Source organism: Trachemys scripta, chromosome 6, assembly GCF_013100865.1.
Source record: "Trachemys scripta elegans isolate TJP31775 chromosome 6, CAS_Tse_1.0, whole genome shotgun sequence".
In the NCBI taxonomy this organism is placed as follows: domain Eukaryota; kingdom Metazoa; phylum Chordata; order Testudines; family Emydidae; genus Trachemys; species Trachemys scripta.
In genome coordinates, this window is record NC_048303.1 from 84,483,105 (window position 1) to 84,507,140 (window position 24,036).

The 24,036-nt window shown below is 38.8% G+C and overlaps 1 protein-coding gene across 1 annotated transcript in view; it reads left to right on the forward strand.

Moving 5' to 3' along the window:
* Window positions 1–24,036, forward strand: part of FANCC (FA complementation group C) — a 127,721-nt gene that overhangs the window by 34,605 nt on the left and 69,080 nt on the right. Inside the window, exon 4 of the mRNA XM_034773790.1 lies at window positions 2,412–2,506. Within this exon, the coding sequence (XP_034629681.1) occupies window positions 2,412–2,506 (95 nt within the window). The remainder of the gene's footprint in view (window positions 1–2,411; window positions 2,507–24,036) is intronic.

Below are 24,036 nucleotides of genomic sequence, written 5' to 3' on the forward strand. Positions count from 1 at the left end.
GCCTGGCACCAATGGACACTACTAGTCAAGAAAGTCCAGTCTCATATGCATGAGACATATGTCCACCTACAGTTGATCCACGCTGACTATAATATCTTGAAGAGCTACAGTTACTGTAGGGTAAGTAACTGTTCTTTATAGTCTGTGAGTCCCTGATTAAACAGTTATAATACAATGTAATCTTTTGCCCCATCACTTCTGCTTTTTCTTCTCCCTCTCCCTGAATAAAGTTTTGATTGTGTGAATTATGTAATTCCATATTTTTATTAAGAACTTCTGTATGGCATAGTGTAAATATAAATGTGTGTGCATAAGCAGGGATAAGACAGAGACAGGGTTGAAAATAATTGAACTAGATTCTGTTTTTTGTAGGATGTATGGACTTGTGTTCTTTTGTGTGTATAAAACATCTTTACTGCTTATTACTTAAATATTTTTGGTTTTGCATTAGAAATGTAGCAATTTTGAGATAATTTTAATCACATGTATTGTAACAGTGGTGTTTTTAATAAAATTTAAAATTTTTGACTCCCAAAAGTATAGGACTGTAATAGGGTTGATTGGAACAAGAAATAATTATTTGTTTAATTTGTCTCCTAAATAATTTCATACTGGGGATTTTTTTCATTGAAATGGTGCTTTTGAAGATGATAAAATTGTTAAAATGCGAAGTGTGCAAACAGCTGAATTCTAATTGTCTGTATTGAGTGAACATTGAAAGCACAAACCAGAACTAGGATATTTAGAATTTCTAGTGAATGGTACACAAGATGCCTCTTTTACATTGATCTTAAACAAATTAGGAAATTATGTAGGCTCATAAAAATGTATATTAAAAAGATCCCAATGCTCCTAACAACAAAACTGTAGTTAGTTACATATGTGTGTTTGATAACCATTTCTTTGCAGAGATGTTAGTCAGTGGGAGGCCAGTGATGGCCTACAGGCTTGTTGGACATTTATTGAAGAACACTGGTTTAAATCAATAGTAACATCTTTGATCACCTGGTGAAAATACAGAAGTTACTTAAAGAAGCTTGTATTTCTTGTCTGCAGGCTTTGCCAACAGAGTACTTCTAAATGATACTGTTTATTACATCCTGGATGACAAGTATTGAGAACAGCAAAAGTCATTGTGGGGGATCATTTTAATGCTATAATTTCTTCTCCCACCATTCCTAAAACCCTTTGAGTAATAGTGTTTTATATTATTATTAAAAATAATAGCACTTAGTAAGCTAATGTTGTATCAGAGCTTCTCTACTATTAAACCCAGTTTTTGTAGGTTTACAGTATAACCATAAAATTTTACTCTGGGCTGGAATTTGAGATATAAGCTTAGCCTCTGCTAAAGAGCAATATTTAAAACATTTTTAAATATATATAATTATACTCCTATTCAGAACTAAATTTTGGGAAAGAGTCCACAAGCCTGAGTAAACTGGCTATGCAGGCACACAGACTTGCTCAAAAGACATTAGAATCAGAATCCTCAGCTCCAACTTTCTAATTGTCTGTGTTTACATGGACAGGGGCTCTTCTGTAATGTATGGTGGAGTACCGGACATGGCCTGTTGTTTCTCACATATATGGGTTATGGGCTAGTAGAACTGTGTAGTGCATGGACCTACTGGCTATATCCATTCATTTCCTTTGATCCATTCACCAATCTACCCTTCTGTGGTCCTGAAGAGAAAGCCACAATGGAGCTCGGTTGTGCAGTGTTCAGGAGTTCGCAGAGTCTTCCTATGCGCCATATGGCTTGGCTCCACTGTGCAGCAGAACTGTCACATTGCCACAGCATGTGGTGTCTAATACATCCATCTATAGGGCCCCAAGATTTTCACCCATGTTATGAATTACTTTTACAAATCCATAATTGAAATTTGCAGGGATAAAGTTTGTTTACTTGTGTGTGTGTGTGTGTGTGTGTGTGTGTGTATATATATATAGGTAAGGTTATGATAAAATAGTAATAAATCTTGTCGGGCAATGGCTTATAATTATGGCTAATGATGTTAAAGAAAAATACAAAGATATTTAAACACTTACTGCACATTAACTGTAATCACTATTTTAAAAGAATTACTATGCTATGCATGATTTTAAAGATGATCTGAATACTGTATAGGCTTCAATATTTTTAATATAATCTGTGCGGTTTATTGTGTTCTATGCTTTTACATGTTTTTTAAAATTACTATTGAAGGAAATGAACACACAAGAACTACATGTGAATAATATTAAGGTTGTGATGTGAATCTGATCGAATAGATGCCTTTAAAGTTAAGATTGACATTTGGGCCTTGGGTTTGATATTTTAATAAGGATAGAAGATTGCTGTGTATACGTTTAGTCTATATTTTTACTTTATTTTTTTTAATGTATCTTATTTGCTTTTGTTTCTTCAGATGAGAGCCAGAAAACTCTAATGTGGTGCTTATGTTGTCTGTACAGCAATGAACCACAGAACCCTGTGGAATTGAAGGCTAACAGCTGGATACTGGTAAGCGAATGAATCCTCCCCTTGACTGCTTTGAATTAAATTGATTATTTAAAGGTGCTATAGCTATAGCATAGAGACAGTGTGTAATTTCAGAAACCGCTCCAAAGACAACCTACATACATGTTGTGTTGAAATATGTTCCATTCTAATTATAACATAATCTGTGCTAGCCTGTCATTTTGAATGTTAAAAAGATGCGGTGCTCAAATTAGGGTAGTTTTAATGGCCTTTATACAGTGGAGCCCTAAATCTAGTAACTGCAAGTCAGGAACAAAGACCAGAAATCAGAAAGGAAGAAAGTGCTATAAAAGAGAACCTTTCAATTAGGGTAGAATAAAATAATCTGGAGACATGCCATTGTTTTGAAAACAATTTATATTTGCTCTGTAATTTAGGTCTTTTCTGTTGCTGTGTTTTTGTTTAATCTCTCTTGCCTATGGAGAAGCTAATTGTATCCAAACTTTCTTTAGAGACAGTTAGTGAAAGAAAATACTTGTGTGCAGATTTATATTTAATGAGCTGTAAGAAATAATGAATACTTAAACCACTTTAATGCCATTCAGGGTTAATGTAGGCACATCTGTTGTTCACATTTTATGCACTTACTCCCTGAGCCAAAAAAGCACAACCTTAAGCACGAGTGCTTAAAGTTAGGCATGTGCTTAAGTGATTTGCTAAATTGGGGACTTAAAGCACATCTAGTTAGATTAGTGTAATTTCATTGGACTGACTTTCACCCAAAACAAGAGATGATAAAAATATTGATGGAATGGTTAAGAGTCTCAAATATGTAGGCCTTCAGGATAATAAGTAATTGAGCTGATATAATCTATTACAGAGGTGGGCAAACTATGGCCCACAGGCCTCATCTGGCCCGTGGGACTGTCCTGTCCGGCCCCTGAGCTCCCGGCCGGTGAGTCCCTGGCCCCTCCCCCGCAGCCAAACTGCCACGTGCTCCTGCAGGGCAGCACAGCAGTGTGTCTGGCTCCGGCTGGGTGGCACGGCTGCCAGACATGCTGCTCTGAGCGGCATGGTAAGGGGGCCGGGGGATTGGATAAGGGGCAAGGAGTCCCGGGGGGCAGTCAGGGAGCAGGGGGCACTTGGATTGGGCGGCGGTTCTGGGGGGCGGGTGGCGGCGGTCAGGGGATGGGGAACTGGGTGGGTTGGATAGGTGTGGGAGTCCTGGGGTGCCTGTCGGGGTGGGGGTGTGGATAGGGGTTGGGGCAGTCAAGGGACAGGGAGCAGGGGGGATTGGATAGGGGGTTGGGTCCTGGGGGTGTGGTTAGGGTTGGGAGGTCTTGGGAGGGGCCGGTCAGGGGACAAGGAAGTGGGAAAGGGTTGGATAGGGGAAGGGGGGCCAGGTTGTTTGGGGAGGCACAGCCTTCCCTACCCGGCCCTCCATACAGTTTTGCAACCCCGAAGTGGCCCTTGGGCCAAAAAGTTTGCCCACCCCTGTTCTATTAGCTGAAATCTTTGCTAATGTTGCAGAATTTTTGAGGTTTATCAAAGCAGTTCATTTGTTGATTATATATTTCAATTCATATGTATCCATCTCTAGATTCTACAGTAAAATATTACTAATCTTAAAAAAATAAGGGCCTGATACTGCAAATATGTATGCAGGTGAATAACTTCCTACATCAGTAAGGTCACTCATATGCATATACATTTGCTGGAATTGAGGTGAAATCATTAACTCCTTAGTAATTCAGGGTCTAACCCTCTGCTTATCCCACTCCTTTCTTGAGAGTCTGAAAAAACTGATAGGCCTCAGAACTTGTCCTGAAGGTCAATATGCTTGGGATTCACTGTGCTGTAGAGTTACTATGGCTTTAGTTAAAGATGCACTGCAAAGGACTTATTTTTTTAAATGTGCTTATGTCCTTCTTTGCGTTTTTATGATGTGTAAAGAATGTAATTTTTTTTAATATGTGGAGTGAGGTGGAAAGCGGGCTTTATTCGTACATTTTACCTTAAATATATCAGATTATTAAGTCTCGTCTTTCCTGATTTTGCTGGAGAAACTCTTGGTGAGTGCGTTGAATCTTTAACAAAGAGATCCTTTTTCCCAAATGCTAATTAGATATTCAAGTTAAAGAGCTGTTGACGAAAGACACAAAAAACTGCCCAAGTATTTGAAAACAGTCTGAGTAAAAATCCTTTCTCTTCTTATTTTATCTTTCACTCTCTCGACTCTTGGGATGTCGTCTTTTCACAAGTTCACCAGTCATTACAGAGTCTTCCTGGTAACATGAGACCTGAGTTTCTAATGTAAAAAAACAAGCAGGAATTAATTTTTTTCAGGCCTTCTTTGTACACCTTAAAACCCAAAAAGGTCACAAGTCTATTCTGCAGGCCATCTTTAATAAATATTCACTGTTGCCTGAAGTTAATAAACAATCTACGAAATAGAAGGAGGAATAAAACAACTTACCTTGATTTAGCTACCTGTGTGACAGTAGTGTAGACTGATTCCTCAAATGCAAATCAAATGCAGTTATCTTACTAAGCAATTGTATTAGTACAGAGCAGCTTCTCTTTTAAAACAATGAAAAGATAAAAAATAGTGGCTAAATAAAGAAAGAAAATGTATTTTAACCACACAAACTGAATGTACATAGAAATGACAATGTATCAATGCCAGTGTGCATTTTTCCTGCTGTTTTGGTTGCCTGTGCAAAAGATATTAGTTTATTTTTTTGTGACAAAAAGAAACAAATCTGTTCTCTGTGTGTAAATGAATTGTGATGGGGAAAAATCAGTGTGTATTCATTCTGTATCCTCTTTACTCTCACAGTTTCTAAGGGCTAAATCTTTACCTAGACACCACAACAAAATGATGCAGAGATTCTGTCTTTGTAGAAGTCCTCCTGTTGATTTGGGCAAGATTCTCCATAATGAGCTACGGAGGCATACTGTGGCATGCACTTAACTGCTGATCTGACCAGGAGCAAAATTCATGCTGCTTCATAGCACCTGTTGTAGATTGTAACATACCTATTAGCCAGCTAAGGGAAGGTTAGAGACTTTTATCTACCATATCCACTTGCATACTTTGTTTTTAGATGAGTGTACACACTGACAGCATCCTGCCCATTCTTTGAGTACTTTCTTGAGGCCTGATTCAAAGCCCATTGAAGTTTGGATCAGGTTCGTAGTGCTATTGTAAGATCCTGTGCTGTTACTTCCACCTGCCATTAGCCTTATTGCAGCACAGAGGAGAATTTGCTTTATGTGTAGCTTCAAGTCATTCATTTTATTTTCAACCCTAGCAAGTTGTCAGGAATCAAATAAAATCAGCCAAAGGTGACTTTATAGCTAGGAGATTAGTTGTGATCTATTATTATTTGGTTTTATTTCTTTATTTGCACAGTGCCATTTGTGTTCATAGTTTTTTAAAGACAATTAAAAATGAACATTCTCTGCTCTGGGAGGTTTGCAGTCTATGCTCCTGATCCGAGGCCCACTGTAAACATGGGACTTTTTCCATTGACTTTAACGGGCTTTGGATCAGACCCTAAATTAGACATAGCATAGCAAGGGTTGATCACAAAAGGGTAATGAAGTGGGTGTGGGAGGATGGAAGGCATGAATTTGACTGGTGGTGAGATATTCTAATTGTTACATATTCATCTTGTAAGGTAATTAAAATTTATAAAAGATTTCAAATTTAATATCTTAGAATTTGGGGATGGTAAGAGGAAGATAATTAGAAATAAATGATTTTGGGGGTGGGATTAGTGAGTAAGGTTGCATAGTGCACAGACTCAGACAAAAATTTGAGATTAAAAGATACTTTACAAGTCTTACTACTGATGCTTGAAAGGATACGGTCAAAGTATTTTCCCCAATGATTAAATTCTTTTTCTCTCACTGTTTCTTTACTGTGCAACTTACTTTCATCTTAAAATGTTCTAAACTGTTTTTCCTAAAGGTACCTAGTTAAGGTAAATTGTTTTATTCCATCATCATCCTTTGTAGATGGTATCATAATTTCAATCAATGTGATGTAATTAGGACCATATAACTCCCCATTTGGAAACTTTAACCAGAAGTTAGTTAGTTTGCCATTTTCACACTCAATTGCATGTGAAAACCAATTTGTCACTGTAGGTTTGCTTGTGACAGCTGGCATATTTTTATTTTTTAAATTGTTTTTTATTAAAACATTTTTAAAATAAAGAATTCTGAAGCAGTTGGGTTTTTTGGACACGTGAACCCACATATAGTGCATTAGAAGTTGTTTCCTATAGCAATGGTAACTTGTCCACATTGAGACTATATACTAATAGGATACAGAACTATATAAACATACATACAGTATGTAAAAAAAAGACTGAAATATATTTGCTATGGGAACTGTAATTTTGAACTTTGTCTCATGTGTTTTTGAATTCTATAAAATAATATTGCCTGAATGTTTTTTCTGCTTGCTGGTTTTTTTTTTGTGCTGAGTAGCAAAAGGTGTAAATTGCTTCTTGGAGAACATATAATATAATATAATATAATATAATAATCAGTAAAATGTCAAAACCAAATTGTATCTATACTGAAATTCTTAGTGACTCAAATCAGAAGCTGGAAACCACTACCCTTTTAATTTTAGGCACTCACCAGCACAGACTGACTTCTTTGAAAGTGTATCAAAGCATGCTGATAAAGATGAGGGAATGGATAATTTTACCTATATATATATCTTGTTCACTGTTCGCTGTGTGATACACTATGAGTGGGGGAGCTGAGAGCCTTGGTGACTGCCCAGCTGGGAGAGGGGAGCCAGGAACTGGGGCGCAGAGCAAGAAGTCTGGTGGGTGCAACCCGGCTGGGTGTAGGGTGACCAGACGTCCCGATAAAATCAGGACTGTCCCGCGTCCTGACTGATCTTCGGTTGGGATGCAAATTGTCCTGATATCTGCCGGCAGCGCTTTTTTTTTTTTTTTTTCCTCCGCCGGCAGGGACTGACTCAGCTTTTTTTTTTTTTTTTTTTTTTTTGCAACCTCCCATGTGTCCTGATTTTTTTCTTTCCCTCATCTGGTCACCCTAGCTGGGTGGTTGGGGGGCAGCTGGCTTCTAGCTGGAGCTCCCCATTCACCCAGCTTTCTTGTCAATTTCATGGCTCTAGCATGGAGCTATGAAATTGACAAGAATGACAATCAACAGCCAATGTGAGTAACCCCTAATGTCCACATGGACACTGCGCCACCCTAATTACGCTGACATAAGCCCTACGCCTCTTGTGGAGGTGGAGTTATTATGTCAGTGTTGTAGGGCACTTACATCAGTGGGAGCAAGGCTGTAGTGTGTACACTGACGTAATTAGGTTGATATAAGCTGCCTTATGTTAACCTAATGCTGTAGTGTAGACCAAGCCATAGATATAGAATATTAAATTGCTGAATTTTTGTTAAGCTTTAAATATGATCTGGAGGTCACCTTTAAATATGATCTGGAGGATCATCTTTAAATATCACCTTTAGTGATCTGGAGGATAGCGTGGACTCAGCAAGTTTGCAGATGACACTAAACTGGGAGGAGTGGTAGATACGCTGGAGGGTAGGGATAGGATACAGAGGGACCTAGACAAATTAGAGGATTGGGCCAAAAGAAATCTGATGAGGTTCAACAAGGACAAGTGCAGAGTCCTGCACTTAGGACGGAAGAATCCCATGCACTGCTACAGACTAGAGACTGAGTGACTAGGCAGCAGTTCTGCAGAAAAGGACCTAGGGGTTACAGTGGACAAGAAGCTGGATATGAGTCAGTGTGCCTTTGTTACCAAGAAGGCTAACGGCATTTTGGGCTATATAAGTAGGGGCATTGCCAGCAGATCGAGGGACGTGATTATTCCCCTCTATTTGACATTGGTGAGGCCTCATCTGGAGTACTGTGTCCAGTTTTGGGCCCCACACTACAAGAAGGATGTGGAAAAATTGGAAAGAGTCCAGCGGAGGGCAACAGAAATGATTAGGGGGCTGGAGCACATGACTTATGAGGAGAGGCTGAGGGAACTGGAATTGTTTAGTCTGCAGAAGAGAAGAATGAGGAGGGATTTGATAGCTGCTTTCAACTACCTGAAAGAGGGTTCCAAAGAGGTTGGATCTAGACTGTTCTCAATGATACCAGATGACTGAACAAGGAGTAATGGTCTCAAGTTGCAGTGGGGGAGGTTTAGGTTGGATATTAGGAAAAATGTTTTCACTAGGAGGGTGGTGAAGCGCTGGAATGGGTTACGTAAGGAGGTGGTGGAATCTCCTTCCTTAGAGGTTTTTAAGATCAGGCTTGATAAAGCCCTGGCTGGGATGATTTAGTTGGGGATTGGTCCTGCTTTGAGCAGGGGGTTGGACTAGATGACCTCCTGAGGTCCCTTTCAACCCTGATATTCTATGATTCTATGACTAATATCTGCTTAGTCATCTAAAATAATAGTTGAGGGCATTCAGTGATCTGCAAACTATTATTGGTGGTCACATGATGCTAGTTATCTTCTTTATTTCCAGCTGCTAGATTTCATTAAATAAATCCTAAAAATACATCAAATACTTTCTCAATGTTACTTTTCTATACACATTTGCCATAGGGATGTTGTGTTATTCTTCCAGGGAGGCGAGGAGAACTGTACATCACAACTAAGAGGGAAGGTGTTTATAAGACAGTCTCTAAAGTAAGATGCACTACAAATACGTTTGAGAACCCCGATCTTACAGACTTTTGCTCAATTTTATCTCTTACTTTGTAAGTCAGCTTACAAAATGACTTGGTGAAACCCCTCTCTAAGAATGAAAATGATTTAGTTTTCACATTACCTGACATCTGGCCTGCTCTGAGGAGAGTTTTCTGAGCCATGCAGTGTGTGGTTATGTTGTAATATGGGCTGCTGTCCAGTCTGACTGAAGCAGAATCACCAGGTTCCTTTCAGTCATGCTGCAGGTTAGTTTTGACCTGGTGTTCCAGAAACAAAAGACCAGTTTTGTAATACTCTGACATATTGTTAATCTCTTCACTCCTCCAGGCAGGCTTTTATTTCCCATTGAGGTTTATAAATTAGATTTATAAATGTAAAACCAGATTTTTTATTATATTCATAAGGATTAGTAGCATGTTATCAATTTTTGTTGTATTATTTAGTAAAGCTGTGTGCACTTATTAAGAATACATTGTGTTGAAAAAAGCAGTGCGAGAAAAATAGGTAATATAGCTCACAAATCTTATCAGTCTTTCCTGTTTTTTTCTTTGTGCAACATACCTTCTCTTGATGCTTTGCTTCCTTATGATTATCATGGATACAGTAAACCTAAGTATGGGGATGTCTATCAACAATAAGATTTAATTTTGATGACCTTGTATATAGCTGGGCTTCCTATTATGGAAACGCGCAGTTCTTTTGGATACCTACACACACAGGCCACATTCTGTTAACTGCCTTGTAAGTGTAGTGTCTTGAATAACGATAATTCTTTAAAGGTGTTACATTGATAAAAGGATTTAAATAATATTTCTGTAGCAACTTACTAATACAGTGATTTTTCAAAAATTTTTCACTTGCGGACCCCTAAAATATTTCAAATGGAGGTGCAAACCCATTTGGAAATCTTACGCATCGTCTGTGGACCCCCAGGGGTCTGCAGACCACAGGTTGAAAACCACTGACTAATACATTCTGACCTGTGTGGCTCCAATATATTTGTTGTCCCAAAGAGCCCAGAAACATTTTCCTGTTACCTTTGTTATCCCATATCAGTTTTTATCTGAGGATTATGTGAGTTGCCAATTTTGAGACTCCTATTTCAATGTTAAAATTGTGATTTAGGTAATTTTGTTTGTGTCCAAGGAATTTTAGAGTTCCTAAACAAATCTATGGAACATCTAAAATCCCATGAAAAAATGTGAATTTGGGCAGTCTATCTGCTGTCTAACTCAAACATGTACAATTCTTTCAGTTTTGGGGCTTGATATTGCAATGTGTATCCTTTACCTGCGCATAAGTTTGGCTTCCATGTGTTGAAGTCATTAGGGCTCCTTTTTGAGTGCAAGCATCTGCTGATTGCAAGATTAAGGGTTTAGAATGTACTCTCTGTTGGAAAGGGACTCTCTCTTTCCTTTGTACAACAGAGAACACCATCAACACTCAAAATATGTTTCTGAGTGCCAGTTTGGACTGTAAACATGATAACTTCACACAATGGGAACAGCACCACTATTTTGGCAGATAGTACCATGTTTGCAGGAAAATAGCAGTTCCTGACTATGGGGACTTCCTTAATTTTTTTAAGAAACTAGCAAAAAAACATCGAGGTGATTTTGCAAAATGTTTTGAGAATTCAATAAACAAAATAAGCATGTTTTACCACTAATTTTGATGGCAGTAAGAATTTTTTTGCACAGTCCTACTTTTCATTAGAAAATGTTTGAGAACCACTGATCTAAGCCTTTTTAATCCTAAATGTTTAAAACCTAATCTTGAAGATTTTCTGCTGTCCTGTATTTCTCTCCTAACCCCAGTAATAGCCCACTTTGACTCACTAGAGTGAATATAAAAAACATTTTAAACCACCAGAATGAAAAATCTGTTTTCCTTCCAGGAAAGAAAGAAAGATAGCCGGGTTCTATACACCAGCCTGTTTGTAGTAACCCCAAAGTTATGTTTGTTTATTTAGCTTACTTTGATGGAGTTCTGTCTATTGTAGCTATGATTTGCATTAGAGTGTTTTGGAGCAGGTTGCCAGTATTCAAATAGGCCAAATCAAGAAATTTACTGCCAATTAAGCACAGGATGTTTGAGATTTTTAGTGATGTTCTCCGGATGACCTGGGTTTTTTATGATCATCTTGACTTTTTCATTAAACTACAATTGTAATTGCATTGACTCAGTTAATGAAACACTGACCTTTCACCTTGGATAGCACACCCAAGCCAAAGTCTTATGTTAAATGAGTTTTAAGGCCTTTGCTTATGCAATGGACAAATAGCATTCTATATAATGTTTGAGAACTTGCTTACTGTAATTCAATATGCATGCTATTCTTATCTCACCAAGGATGTCTTTGATTAAACCACTCTGAAGATGCATTAACTCACACATTGGAAAAGATAGTTTCTGAATGATGGACAAAAAAAAGAGAGCCTCAGCTATGTATTTCTGCATAGCAACTGCACCTGCACTGAGAGGTTCAGTTGCCTCCAACAATGGGTACATTGATTTTTGTGGGGGTCCTTTTTCCTCTTTGGTTCCTACATTGTTTGTGAATTGGCATTTTGAACTGTCCAGTTCTGCCTTACCAGTCTTCTGTATATTTGTCATTTCAAGAGGTGTTTGTTCCAGTCAAATCTGTCAAATCAGCGGTATTCAGAGATAAGAAGATATACACATTTTTAGCGAACTGAGAGTGCAGGAAAATTAAAATTTCTAGAATTTTAGGCTTAGGCCACTAAACTAGTCTTCTTCCCTTAATTTGTGAAGAAATTCTGCAATCCAAGAGAGTGTGGTTCCTAAAATTTTCTAGTTTGTTCAGATGAGACTTTACAAATGAGTATGTACCATACACATTAATGTACCGCGAAAATAGTAGAAGAGAAAAATTAGAGGAGAGGATGAAGAATGATAATGGTAGGAACCCCAGCAGGGAGATTAGTAGAAAAAAAGCAGCTGAGGAAGAAAATAAGAAAGAAGAGGTATAAAAAAAATGATGTAATGGATGAAACAAAATTTCATGTCCACCTGTTTCAAATTATGCTTGGATTATGCACTCTTTGGTGCAAGGATAATTTTTTTTATTGTTTTTGTACAGTGACAGCACAAAGGGGCTGGGACTGTTAGGCTCCCAACTGTAATACAAATAAATAATAAAAGAAAGAGTACACTTGGGAGAAACATAGGGCACTTCCCCTATGTATGTATTGTCCAAAATAGTGCCGCTGGGAAATGAAAATAGAAAGAATAAACTGCTCAGTATTTATTATATTTCCCCATTTGTTTTTCAGTTTCTATGTGGAAAAAGTTTATTTTGAGAGGACAGGGATTAATATTCTGTTTTTCTCATAATACAATATATTAAGTACATATGAAAAAGAAAATTGTAAAGCGGTGGAATCAGGAAGTCATAGCAGCTATATTGCTGACTGGTGAGCAAATGATAGATATCTACTAACTTATCAACAATGTTGCATATTCTTATATGTAAATAGATGGCATTTTTGTATTATCTACATGTATACAGATATACCTCTTTTATATAGCATTCTGGTAACATCTCTCATCCCAATAATGGAAATAGAATAATTTCCATTAATTATATAATCTGAAATTATGAGACACCTTTACTAGCCTTCCAATTTGCATGGTATTATTTTGAGTCCCTACGTTCTGTTGATATTTGCTCTCAGGAGCTTTCTGTGCTGGCAGATTTTTCTGGCATCATCTGTGCCAATTCTGTGTCACTAGTAGGAGAAATAATTTCACAATTATTGCTAGTTTTCCTTGGGTCTGAATCCATGTGGTGGGACTCATTTGTTTCTTTCCGTGATGATAATTGTTCCTTGGTTGTTCTTAGGAAATTATTGTAGCAGTAGAGCTATACTTAAGCATCTACTCGTTACGTTGATGATTAATTCTTATTATTATTTTCCGGAAGTGCCTAAAGGTTCTACCTAGCGCCTAGTTCCATCATTATTGTACATGCACAGAATAGAAGACCATCACTGCTTACAATCGCAAGGACAGGTCAGGCAAACAGATCTAGACCACTACCACCAACAACCACAAAAACTTGCTTTAAGTACAGATTTTGTAAATTAGAGTGCAGTTGCTTTGCAGTTTCCCTTGCACATAACAGCCAACTTCCCCCTTCTCCAGTTGCAATACAAATCATAATTGTATGATGTATGACCTTATATGCAATGAACAGCTCCATGTCCCTACCCTACATCTCTTGCCTGTATCAATTCTGCTGCTTGTACTTTTAATGGTTGTCCTATTTGTATTTAAGAAAATTTTGGGTGCATATGTCATAGGACTATTTGGCTTGTTGTCCCCACTGCTTAATTTGTTCTGTCACCTTTTTGACTATTGCTGGGTTATTTTGCTGTAGGCAGTTGAATCCATATGCAGTATCAGACAAAACTAAGCCATCATGCTTTTAGTTCTGACACCTTGTCAGGTGAGGAAGCCATATGCAGTGCATTACCACAGCAACTTTATCGACCTAATTTGTGAATGATGCTATATATTAAGTGCCAGTAGGTGGCTCTCTTTTTTAACTAATTACATGTACATGCACATGTGTGCATGTACACACACACACTCAGACATAACTTTTATATATCATTCTTGTAGCAAGAATAATTTGGTTATTGCCAGGGATCAGATTGGTGGTAATAAAGTAGCAAGCTGTCACCCAAGTTCCACCCACTGTCCCAGAGTAGTTAGGTGTTTTTGTTAAGAAAATGATTAGCAGAGTGTGTCAGGTTGCCTTTAATCTGTCAAAAGTTCTTGTTTGATATAGAATTCAGAGAGAATAACAAAGAAAAAAATAAGCATTGTCTCTTTTAAAGAAAGACCAAGCTGGATCAGCCTGACTCCTCCGGGCCAGACCATGAACATTCAATAGCATGATTAAGCAGAAAAAAAGGCAGACAGCCCCTGGAGTTAGGGGTGCCTAACTGGACAACAAGAAGTGAAAGTGGATTGAAAAACAGCTATTGTGGCTAGACCTTCAAAAGACATGTTTAAGTTATGAAAGATGTGCAGAAAAACTGAAACCTACACATTTTGTATAGTGCAGCAATTACAACTGAGAGCAACTTTGATGAAAAACAAAGGAACATGTGGGATCAGAACCAGTGGTCCATCTAGTTCAATATCCTGTTTCTGACCGTGGCTAGTACCAGTTGCTTCAGCGGAAGGTGCAAGAAACCATAGAGTGGACAATTACAGAATAACTGGTCCCTCGGGGCAGTTTCTTCCTGATTCCTGTCATTTTGTGGTTTGCTAAAGCCTTGAAGGAGGATTTATCACTGCTTAAAATGTTTTTTAGTCATGTAATGTATTTGAATGTTCTCAACATACATATACATATGTAATCCAATTATGAATTCTGCCTCAGCTCTAGGCTCCAATGATATTTTGCAGAGATATTTGGGGGTGGGGGAAATCTGTTCTTGGGCGATGTCTAATATGATAATAAGCTAGTTACCTTAAAGAAACCTGAAAAGTGTAACACTGCTGTGACTTAAGAAGAAATGAGGAAGGATGTAATCATTGTTGAAGGGGAGAGGCTGACTGATAGGTTGCCAGGGGAAAAAGGACAAGTTCATCAGTGAGGATGTGTTTTTCATAAATGTGGAATATTGTTTCCTTACTGTAGTGACACATTGTATCCACCTAGGTTAACTTTTCCAAGCATAATAGTAACAACTAGTGGTGACTTGTGGTTTGCCATTGAAGTTTATGGTTTTGTGGTAAGTATGAGTGAGGGTGGGTGAATGTCTGTTGTGCTGTGACATTGAGTTGTGGGGGTTGAATAAGGAGTGTGTGCTGCGGTGAGGGGCTATGTTAGTTTGGGGTTATTGCGTGGGTGGGTGGTTGTGTTGTGTGTAGGTTTGTGTTGTGCCAGGAGATTTGTGTTGAGTTGTATCTGGGAGGGTTGAGCTGGAGGTCTGTATTGATTTGTGCAGGTGGTGAATGAGGGGTGCATGCTGCTGTGAGGAGCTGTGTGTGTTTTGGAGTTGTGTGGGTGGCTGTGTTGATTTGTTTAGATGTAGGTGTTGTGTTGAATTGTACAGGTGGCAAATCAGCCTTTGAAGATCTGTGGCAGTTGGACCAAATCCACCATCTGTGAAGTCTCCCTCACATTACTGACTCATTAGAGCCAATAAGTAGTAGATTGCAAATTAGCTGTAAAGTTGAGTTGCTTCTGTTATCACATTGGTCTAGTACTCTTGGCATAGATACTAGTCTTACTGTTTTGTTATATATAGATAATATTCAGCTCTTTTCATAAGTAGATCTCAAAGCGTTTTACAAAGTTTAAGATTATGTATATTATGCAGACATTTTGTTTTGTTTTAACCTAAACTTCTCTCTCTCTACTTAATAAGGAAATTGACCAAGAGTGGCTGGAATAGGTGTCTGTAGGACAGTGAAAACATCAGTGGTGTTGACATCTAAATTGACTGACTTAGATTTCAGAGTTAACACTCCATTGAAAAAAATGGGAGCAGTCTACTCATCTGAGACATTGTTTCAGTCTACAGGATTGGCCAAATATCACTGAACTGGATTATGTTTGAAATAATCCAGGATTGGCCAAATATCACTGAACTGGATTATGTTTGAAAGGGGTTTTTCTTTTCTTTTTTTTTAAACAACCAAAAGAGTTGGAAGCTAAATTTATTTTAATTGAAAACATAAATTCTGAAGAATCTGTAGGGGGCCTAGAGCAGAACCTTCAAAAGGCTCAGCCTGAAGAGGACCAGAGAAGTCCTAAAAAGGTGTTGAGAGTTCCCCATCTGCTTCGGGTGTGTCTTCCAGAGGGGGCAAATGGACAGCACTGCACTGAGGAGAGGTGGGCTGTTTACAGAGTCTGGCACTATGAAGCAGATACAACTAAGCCTGGAAGGGTAAAATTGTTAGAATTATTGTGAAACTTGGCAGCCCAGGGAAAAAACTGTGTGCTTTGGAGGGCTAAAGGATCAGTTTGTTGATGATAATGCACCTCTATCCCGATATAACGCGAGTTCAGATATAACACGGTAAAGCAGCGCTCTGGGGCGTGGGGCTGCGCGCTCCGGTGGATCAGCACGTCAGCGTGTCTGGCTCCGACACGCTGCTCTGAGCGGCGTGTTAGGGTGCTGGGCCGGGGCCAAAGGATTGGATAAGGGGCAGAGGGTCTCAGGGGGTGGTCAAGGGACAGGGAGCAGGGAGGGTTGGATGGTTTGGAGGTTCTGGGGGTGGGGCGGTCAGGACATGGGGAAGGGGGGGTTGGATAGGGCATGGGAGTCCTGGGGGTGATTAGGGACAGGGGAGGGGGAGTCTCTGGAGGGGGCGGGTCAGGGGACAAGGAGCGGGGGGCTTAGATAGGAGGTGGGGTCTTGGGAGGGGTGGTTGGGGTGGGGGGGTCTCTGGAGGGGTAGTTGGGACAAGGAGCGGGGGGTGGTTGGATGGGTTGGGAGTTCTGAGGGATCAGTCAGGGGGCAGGAAGCAGGTGGGGGTCGGATAGGGGGCAGGGCCAGGCTATTTGGGGAGGCACAGCCTTTCCTACCCGGCCCTTCATACAATTTTGAACCCCAATGTGGCTCTTGGGTCAAAAAATTTGCCCACCCCTGCATTAGACGTTCTCATCTCTCCCGCCTATTTTAATCTAGTTTCTAAATTGTGTGTAGTATAGACTAAGCTTAAGTTGTCTCACTAGTTGTATTTTGGAAACATTGTAATTCTGCGCTGACATTTTCTAAACAATTTAAAAAAATTGTTAGCATTAATACAGTATTAAAATACCATTGACGTGATGGCAAGTAGTTCACAGCCACGGAAACGAAAGGCATGGACAGTCAAAGAAAAATTGGAAGCTTTGGACAGACTGAAATCAGGAATGAGCCAAGTGAAGGTCTCAAAAGAACTAAGAGTGGAGGAATCAACATTAAGAGAGTGGATCAAAGATGAGGAAACATTACGATCAATGCTAGTTGAACTGGATGAAAGTGAAGGCCTGGAAAGGAAGCGCCTAAAAACTGCCCAGGATAACCAACTAGATAGAAAGTCCTGTGGCACCTTATAGACTAACAGACATATTGGAACATAAGCTTTTGTGGATGAATACCCAAAGCTTATGCTCCAATACGTCTGTTAGTCTATAAGGTGCCACAGGACTCTTTGTTGCTTTTTACAGATCCAGACTAACATGGCTGCCCCTCTGATACTCAACTAGATAGAGCAGTATTTACGTGGTTTTCCCAAGAACTCTCTGATGGCACGCCAATTTCTGGTGACATTATAAGGAAACAAGCGGAGAAATTGAAGAAGGATCTTGATTTTAGATGCTTGGGCAAGGATGTTTCTGCACGTCAAGGTAACAAATTTAAAGCTAGCAGTGGATGGCTTAATCATTTTAAAAAACGTCATGGCATTCGGCAAGTCGCAATTTCAGGAGAGACGCGCTCTGCAGATTACAAGAGATCATCATCGAGGATGGCTATACTCCGGAGCAAACCTATAATGCTGATGAATCCGACTTATGTTACCATATGCTGCCGGATAGAACACTTGCTTCTAGGACCAAAGAACAAAAGGCTGAAGGTTTTAAGGTGATAAAAGAGAGAGTGACAATACTTTTCTGCCTGAATAAAACCAATTCACATAAACTTAAACCTCTGTGCATAGGCAAATCCAGGTCACCTAGGGCTTTCCACCATAAGAACATGGATTCGCTTTCATTCATTTATCGCCATTCAAAAAATGCCTGGATGACATCGGATATTTTCAAGGAATGGTTTAAGAAATATTTTGTACCAGCTGTCTGGAGCCATCTACGCAGACAAAACCTGAAGCCAAAGGCATTGCTCCTACTTGACAACTGTCCCGCTCACCCCCTGGTTGAGACCTTAACCAGCAAAGATGGGAAGATAAAGGTGAGCTACCTTCCTAAGAACACAATGTCCAAAATACAGCCCCTCGATCAAGGCATTATAGCCACATTTAAAATGAAGTATCGTAAAGAAAATTGTTGAGGACAACAGTACCATAATGGATGTAATCAAGAAATTGAATTTGCTGGATGTATTTAACTTAGGCGAGACAGCCTGGCTAGGAATCACTCCGTCAGTGATAGAGAAATGTTGGCATCGTGGTCTCAAAAGTGCTTTTGTCACTGAAAGTGATGACAACCAAGATGAGGAAGAAGATGAAGATGAGAACAACTTTGAGGGAAGAAGAGGCTATGGAGGCAGAACAAGTCTACAGGGAACTTATGGCTCAAAGTGGGATAGCTGATGTTCAAGAGTGGATGGAGGTGGATGCTATGTGTCCAACCTATGAACGACTTACAGATGTAGATATAATTCATAATGTTGCTCCTCAACCACCTGGTGCCTCAGAAAATGTGTCTAACCCTAAGGATAGTGACGAAGAACCCTCGGAGCCACCGCCCAAAGTTGCTGATGCGGTTGTAGGGTTAGAGTTTGGTCTTAAGTGGCTAGAAAGCCAGGATGTGGATAGACTGCAAATACTGCAGTTAAAATCCATAATTGACGTGGCGAAGAAGAAGGCACGCAGCAACAAAGTGTAACACGTTTTTTTATTAAATTAAATAAATGTTAAGGGGTGCATCTTATATAAGAAAGCATCTTGTATCCCCAAAAAAGGTATTTACCATTTTATCAATGTCTCTAAAACTTGATCACTTTATCTTTTTTAGCTTCATTTTTACCTTTTCTATTAAAAAAAAAAAATGGGGAGAGATGAAATGAGCCAGATTTCAGAAGGGAGCGAATTTCATGCCATCAGGTCTACCAGAGGAAAGGCTTGATTGCCAGGTGGCTTCAGGCATGATGTTGGAACCCTTAAATATGGGTCAGTTTGTGAGCGCATAAACCCCTCAAGTGGAGGCTCAAGGATGAGGTCTGAAATAAAATTAGGGCCAGTCCCAATCAGAGCTTTATAAACCAGTAGGGCTAATTTAAACTAAATCTGCCACTTCATAGGCAGCTAATGCAAAGAATACACAGCAGACCGATTATGATCATGATAGCTCAAACCCATTAGCAATCATGCTGCTGCATTCTGTAAATGGTGGCTCAGCCTTCCTGATAAACTGTCGGTAGACGGAATTACAGTAATCGAGTCTGGAGGTCATGAGGGCATGCGTTGCTGTGGTCACAAGATAAATAAGGGTGCAGCCTATCAAAATTGCCTAGCTAAAAACCCATTTCCAAATCATGTCCAGATATAGCTCTCCTTGAATAGGGCATGGTCAAAAGTGATGCCAAGATTTTTAACCTGGCTCACATTTTCGGAACTAATCCTCTCACTTAGAGGAGACATGATGGTTATCTGTTATGTTTTTATAAACAGACCATGAGGAGGGGAATGTTATTTGAAGCAGAAGGAGTGTGTGTATTCATTGGAGAGTCAGAAGGTAAACTGTGGTCTGGATAACCAAAAGTCAGTATGAGGTCACTGATCCTCTTTGCAGACTCCATTTGCAGTCTTAATTCAATTCCTTAGTCATCTGCAGATGTTGCTGTTGTCTGATTCCACCCATGAGCTGGCTGTTTTGGCCCCATAGCCTTATCAGCCCTGGGGAAGAGAAACCAGGAAGAAGACAAAGCATATTTACATTAGAGAGACAAGTTGAGTGAGGTAATATCTTTTATTGGACCAACTTCTGTTGGTGAAAGACACTCTGTTGGTGCAATAAAAAATATTACCTCACTCAGCTTGTCTCTCTAATATCCTGGGACCAACATGACTACAACTACACTGCAAAAGTTCTGTTTTATAGGTTTTGGAGGACATGTTCTTAGAAGGGATTTTTTTTCTGTTAATGAAACCTTTGTGTATGTGTGTACATTTATGTCTATAATTGGTGGTGATGTTGATAGTGGGTGGTTGGTGTTAATAGTTGAGAGATGATCTGTTTAGATAATGTGGGTCAATGGGAAGTTTAATAGGCAGAGTATTAGAATCTCCTCGTATGACATTTAAAAATCCTGTTTTTGCATATTGTTAATTCAGGGTCAAATCCTGCATTCCTTATGTAGATATAACTACTGGGGATATCAGTAAGAGTGTTAGCTGAATAGTTATTGCAGGAGTAGGCGCTCAGAATTTTATTTTTATGTAGTAACTAGAGTATGTAGGTGTTAATGTAGGGATCATCCAAAATGTGTTTTATGTTGGGTTAAGTATTCATATCTTTGGATTAAGTATTCATATCTTTGGCACAAATTTTAGAGTAATGTGAAAGAAGATATTTAGTGCATAAATTACACCGAGTTATAAGGGTTATTCATCAATCTGTTTTATTAAGCTAGTAAGTCTAAACCGTATGGGGACACATGGTCCCCATGGACATTGGGTCCAGAAAAAAGATTAAAACTGTGTTGAATTTACAGTAAATGATGTATAGATAAGATAACATTAATATATTAATGACGTATATGGATAACATGTGTTTGTTAAAAGGCTTATGAATTGCTAGAGGTCATACTGAGAAATTAGTTGTTTTCCCCCTCTTATCTAGACAGTTTTTAAAAGAGGGAGATTACGAGCTAAACTGAAATATTTGAGTCTAAATGATAAACACACTTTACCTGTCATGTTATTTGAGTAGTTAAAAGAGAAAAAAACTGTCACAGAATATAGGATTTGTATTTTAATGCACATAAATAAATTATTTGAAACCATTATTACTTTTGCTTCCTCCTTTATAAGGGGGTAAAATTCATTAAGTAAAATTTTGACTACAAAGTAAACTGATTCATAATAATTGTGGATTTAATTTATACCTAGAATATGCTCTATGTCATTTTTTATCTTTGTAGCATTTTGCCACAGGTAAAATACAACATAATAAGAAGGGGATGTGCATTGGGGGCCTGTGGGGGGTAGATACAGGAGGGAATCATTCCCCCTCAGCAACAGTTGAAGAGGGAGGCTTGTGTTCTAGGGGGCATGCTTCCAGGAGAGAAATGGAAAATGTTAAGTCTCCTGGAGGCCAATATAGTTCAAAGTTTGTTAATCACTTTCTGAGACTCAATTTTGTGGTTTTAGGGATTTTATGGCTTTTTTGGTATGGATGGAAAAGAGGAGTCATCATTTCTCCTCTAACCTATGCCAATAATCTTCAGGAACTATGATCACTGTGAAACGGTGCAGTATATGGTGGTATTTCTCTGCCAGATTAAAGACTGGTGGCAATTGAAGTATGTGTGTCTGTCTTTGTTGTTTTGTTTATATTTTTGCTATTCATTTTTGTGTGGTTTTTCTTCCACTTCAGTTAATTTTTGGTGACAGGAGGTTGGAGCAACCATGTATGGGGTTTCCCTGGACTCCAACCCAGGTGTATAATAAAGAAAGTCAAAGACATTTCCTCAGGAAGTGGGCTGGTGTGGGTGGAGGTAAGTGGGCTTTCACCCATTTCTTGATTTTTAGCCTGCACTTCATCTCATCTTCCTTCTCTTTCTTCTGGCAGTTACACACACTCTGTGGGGTATACCACGTCATCTCTGCAGCCAGCAGAGATAATATGCCTGTTTTAAAAGGAGCATCATTTATGCAGCCAGCTTTTGGCAAAATTGCAGAAGAGGCACTGATTGCCTAATTATTGCACAGATTAAGAGTGCCATCTCTTTAATCACTCCCACATCTGATCTATGTATGTAGTTGGGTGTTGTGCTAAACTATGTCATTGCATTGCCTGGCTTTATTGCTTCAGGCAAAGATCTAGGTCTGAAGTTAAGTTTTTGGTAGAAAAACTTAATTTTATTTTTGTGCTCAGAGTAAATATTTTTATTTTTTTAAAGTTATTATTACTGTTACAATATTTAAAATTCTTATGGAAAAACGGAAGACTTAATATGTCCAGATCTTTGCGATCATCTAATGTTCAATGTGTGTCATCACTTAACAAAGTGACAGATGTAGTCTTTTAGTGTTCTCTATGTAAATGTTTAAATTGCTGAAACTACATGAATTGTGAATTAAAGACCTAAGGTAATGACTGAACTTATATAAAAGGGAGGGAGTGAAGCGAGTTAAACTAGGCTGTTACTTATGATAAGAGGGTTAAAGCAAATGTTTGGATGGGAGATCTATTTTCATTTTGCTGTTGGCTATTCTGTATTTCAAAAAACATTTTCTTGAGTTTAAAAGAGCAATATTTAAAATATCCACTTTTCTAGTCATTTGTGCACATTAAAAATAACTTGCTATTCATGTTCAGTGGTTTTTCTTGTTGGACGATGTAGGAGAACTTGCCACAACACATGCAACAGATTATAAGAAGACTGCAAATATAATAATTACAGCATGACCAGACTGCGCTGGCAGATACTAGAAATACAGAAATTTCTTTAATCATAGTGCTTCCCATAATGTGGGTGGTCACAGTCTGCAGACATTTCAGTCAATGCATTCCCCATGCAACAGTGATTGTAAAACAGAACTGAAGTAAACAGCATTCCACAGGCTTTTCAGGGTTTTATTTTGAGAAAGTAAAGCTTTTCTGCTGGGTTGCTTTTTTCCCCTTTCTTTATTTGGGCTGCTTGATTTTATAAATCATAACCACACAAGACATGCTTTTGTGCTCTCTTTGACAAAACTGGTTCTCTGTAGTAAACAAATCATATAGTATACTTTACAGATTTTTCAAAATATGTGCTCTTTCCTTTAAAAAGATGCATATGGTTTAAAAACTGTTAATATGTTGTTGGGTTGTTTTTTGTCAGTAGGAACCAGCATCTGGTAGTAAATTGTAGTAAGTGTAATTTAATCTTTAATCTTTTTTTTTCAATTCCTTATCTTTTTTTCCTTATTTTTTCCCAATTTGTTTTCTTTGATTTGCATAGTTCTACTGTTTCTCTAAAAAAGTTTTACTACCACTCTTAATCATTAGCAAAGTGTGACCATGGTGGCTGGAGGGGCCGCACTGAGAATGTTCATTCAGGGCAAACTGCAGAGAATAGGGCAGACGATCCCCCAAACTGTTGGTTTATTCTAGTAATTACATTCACCAAGCGAGTAACAAAATAGCTTCTGTAATACCTTACTGGTTTTCAAGAAGCTAAAATACAATTCCTCTTAAGCAACCCATCCAGAAGATAATAAGGTGATAAGTAACAGGCAGTATGTATTTGTCAAGAACAAATGGTGTCAAACCAACCTGCTAGCTTTTTTGAGTAACAAGCCTTGTGGATGGGGGGAAGTGGTAGACATGATATATCTTGACTGTAGTAGAGCTTTTGATACTGTCTCGCATGACCTCGTAAACAAACTAGGGTGATGCAACCTAGATGGAGCTACTATAAGGTGGGTGCAAAACTGGTTGGAAAACCATTCCCAGAGAGTAGTTATCAGTGGTTCACAGTCATGCCGGAAGGACATAATGAGTGGGTCTGGTTCTATTCAGTATCTTCATCAGTGATTTAGATAATGGCCTAGAGAGTACACTTATAATGTTTGTGGACAATACCAAGCTGGGAGGGGTTGCAAGTGCTTTGGAGGATAGGATTAAAATTCAAAATGATCTGGACAAACTGGAGAAATGGTCTGAAGTAAATAGGATGAAATTCAATAAGGACAAATGCAAAGTACTCCATTTAGGAAAAAGCAATCAGTTGCACACATACAAAATGGGAAATGATGGCCTGGGAAGGAGTACTGCGGAAAAGGATCTGGGGTTCATAGTGGACCACAAGCTCAATATGAGTCAACAGTGTAACGCTGTTGCAAAAAAAGCAAACATCACTCTGAGATGTATTAGTAGGAGTGTTGTAAGCAAGACATGAGAAGTAATTCTTCCACGCTACCTGCGCTGATT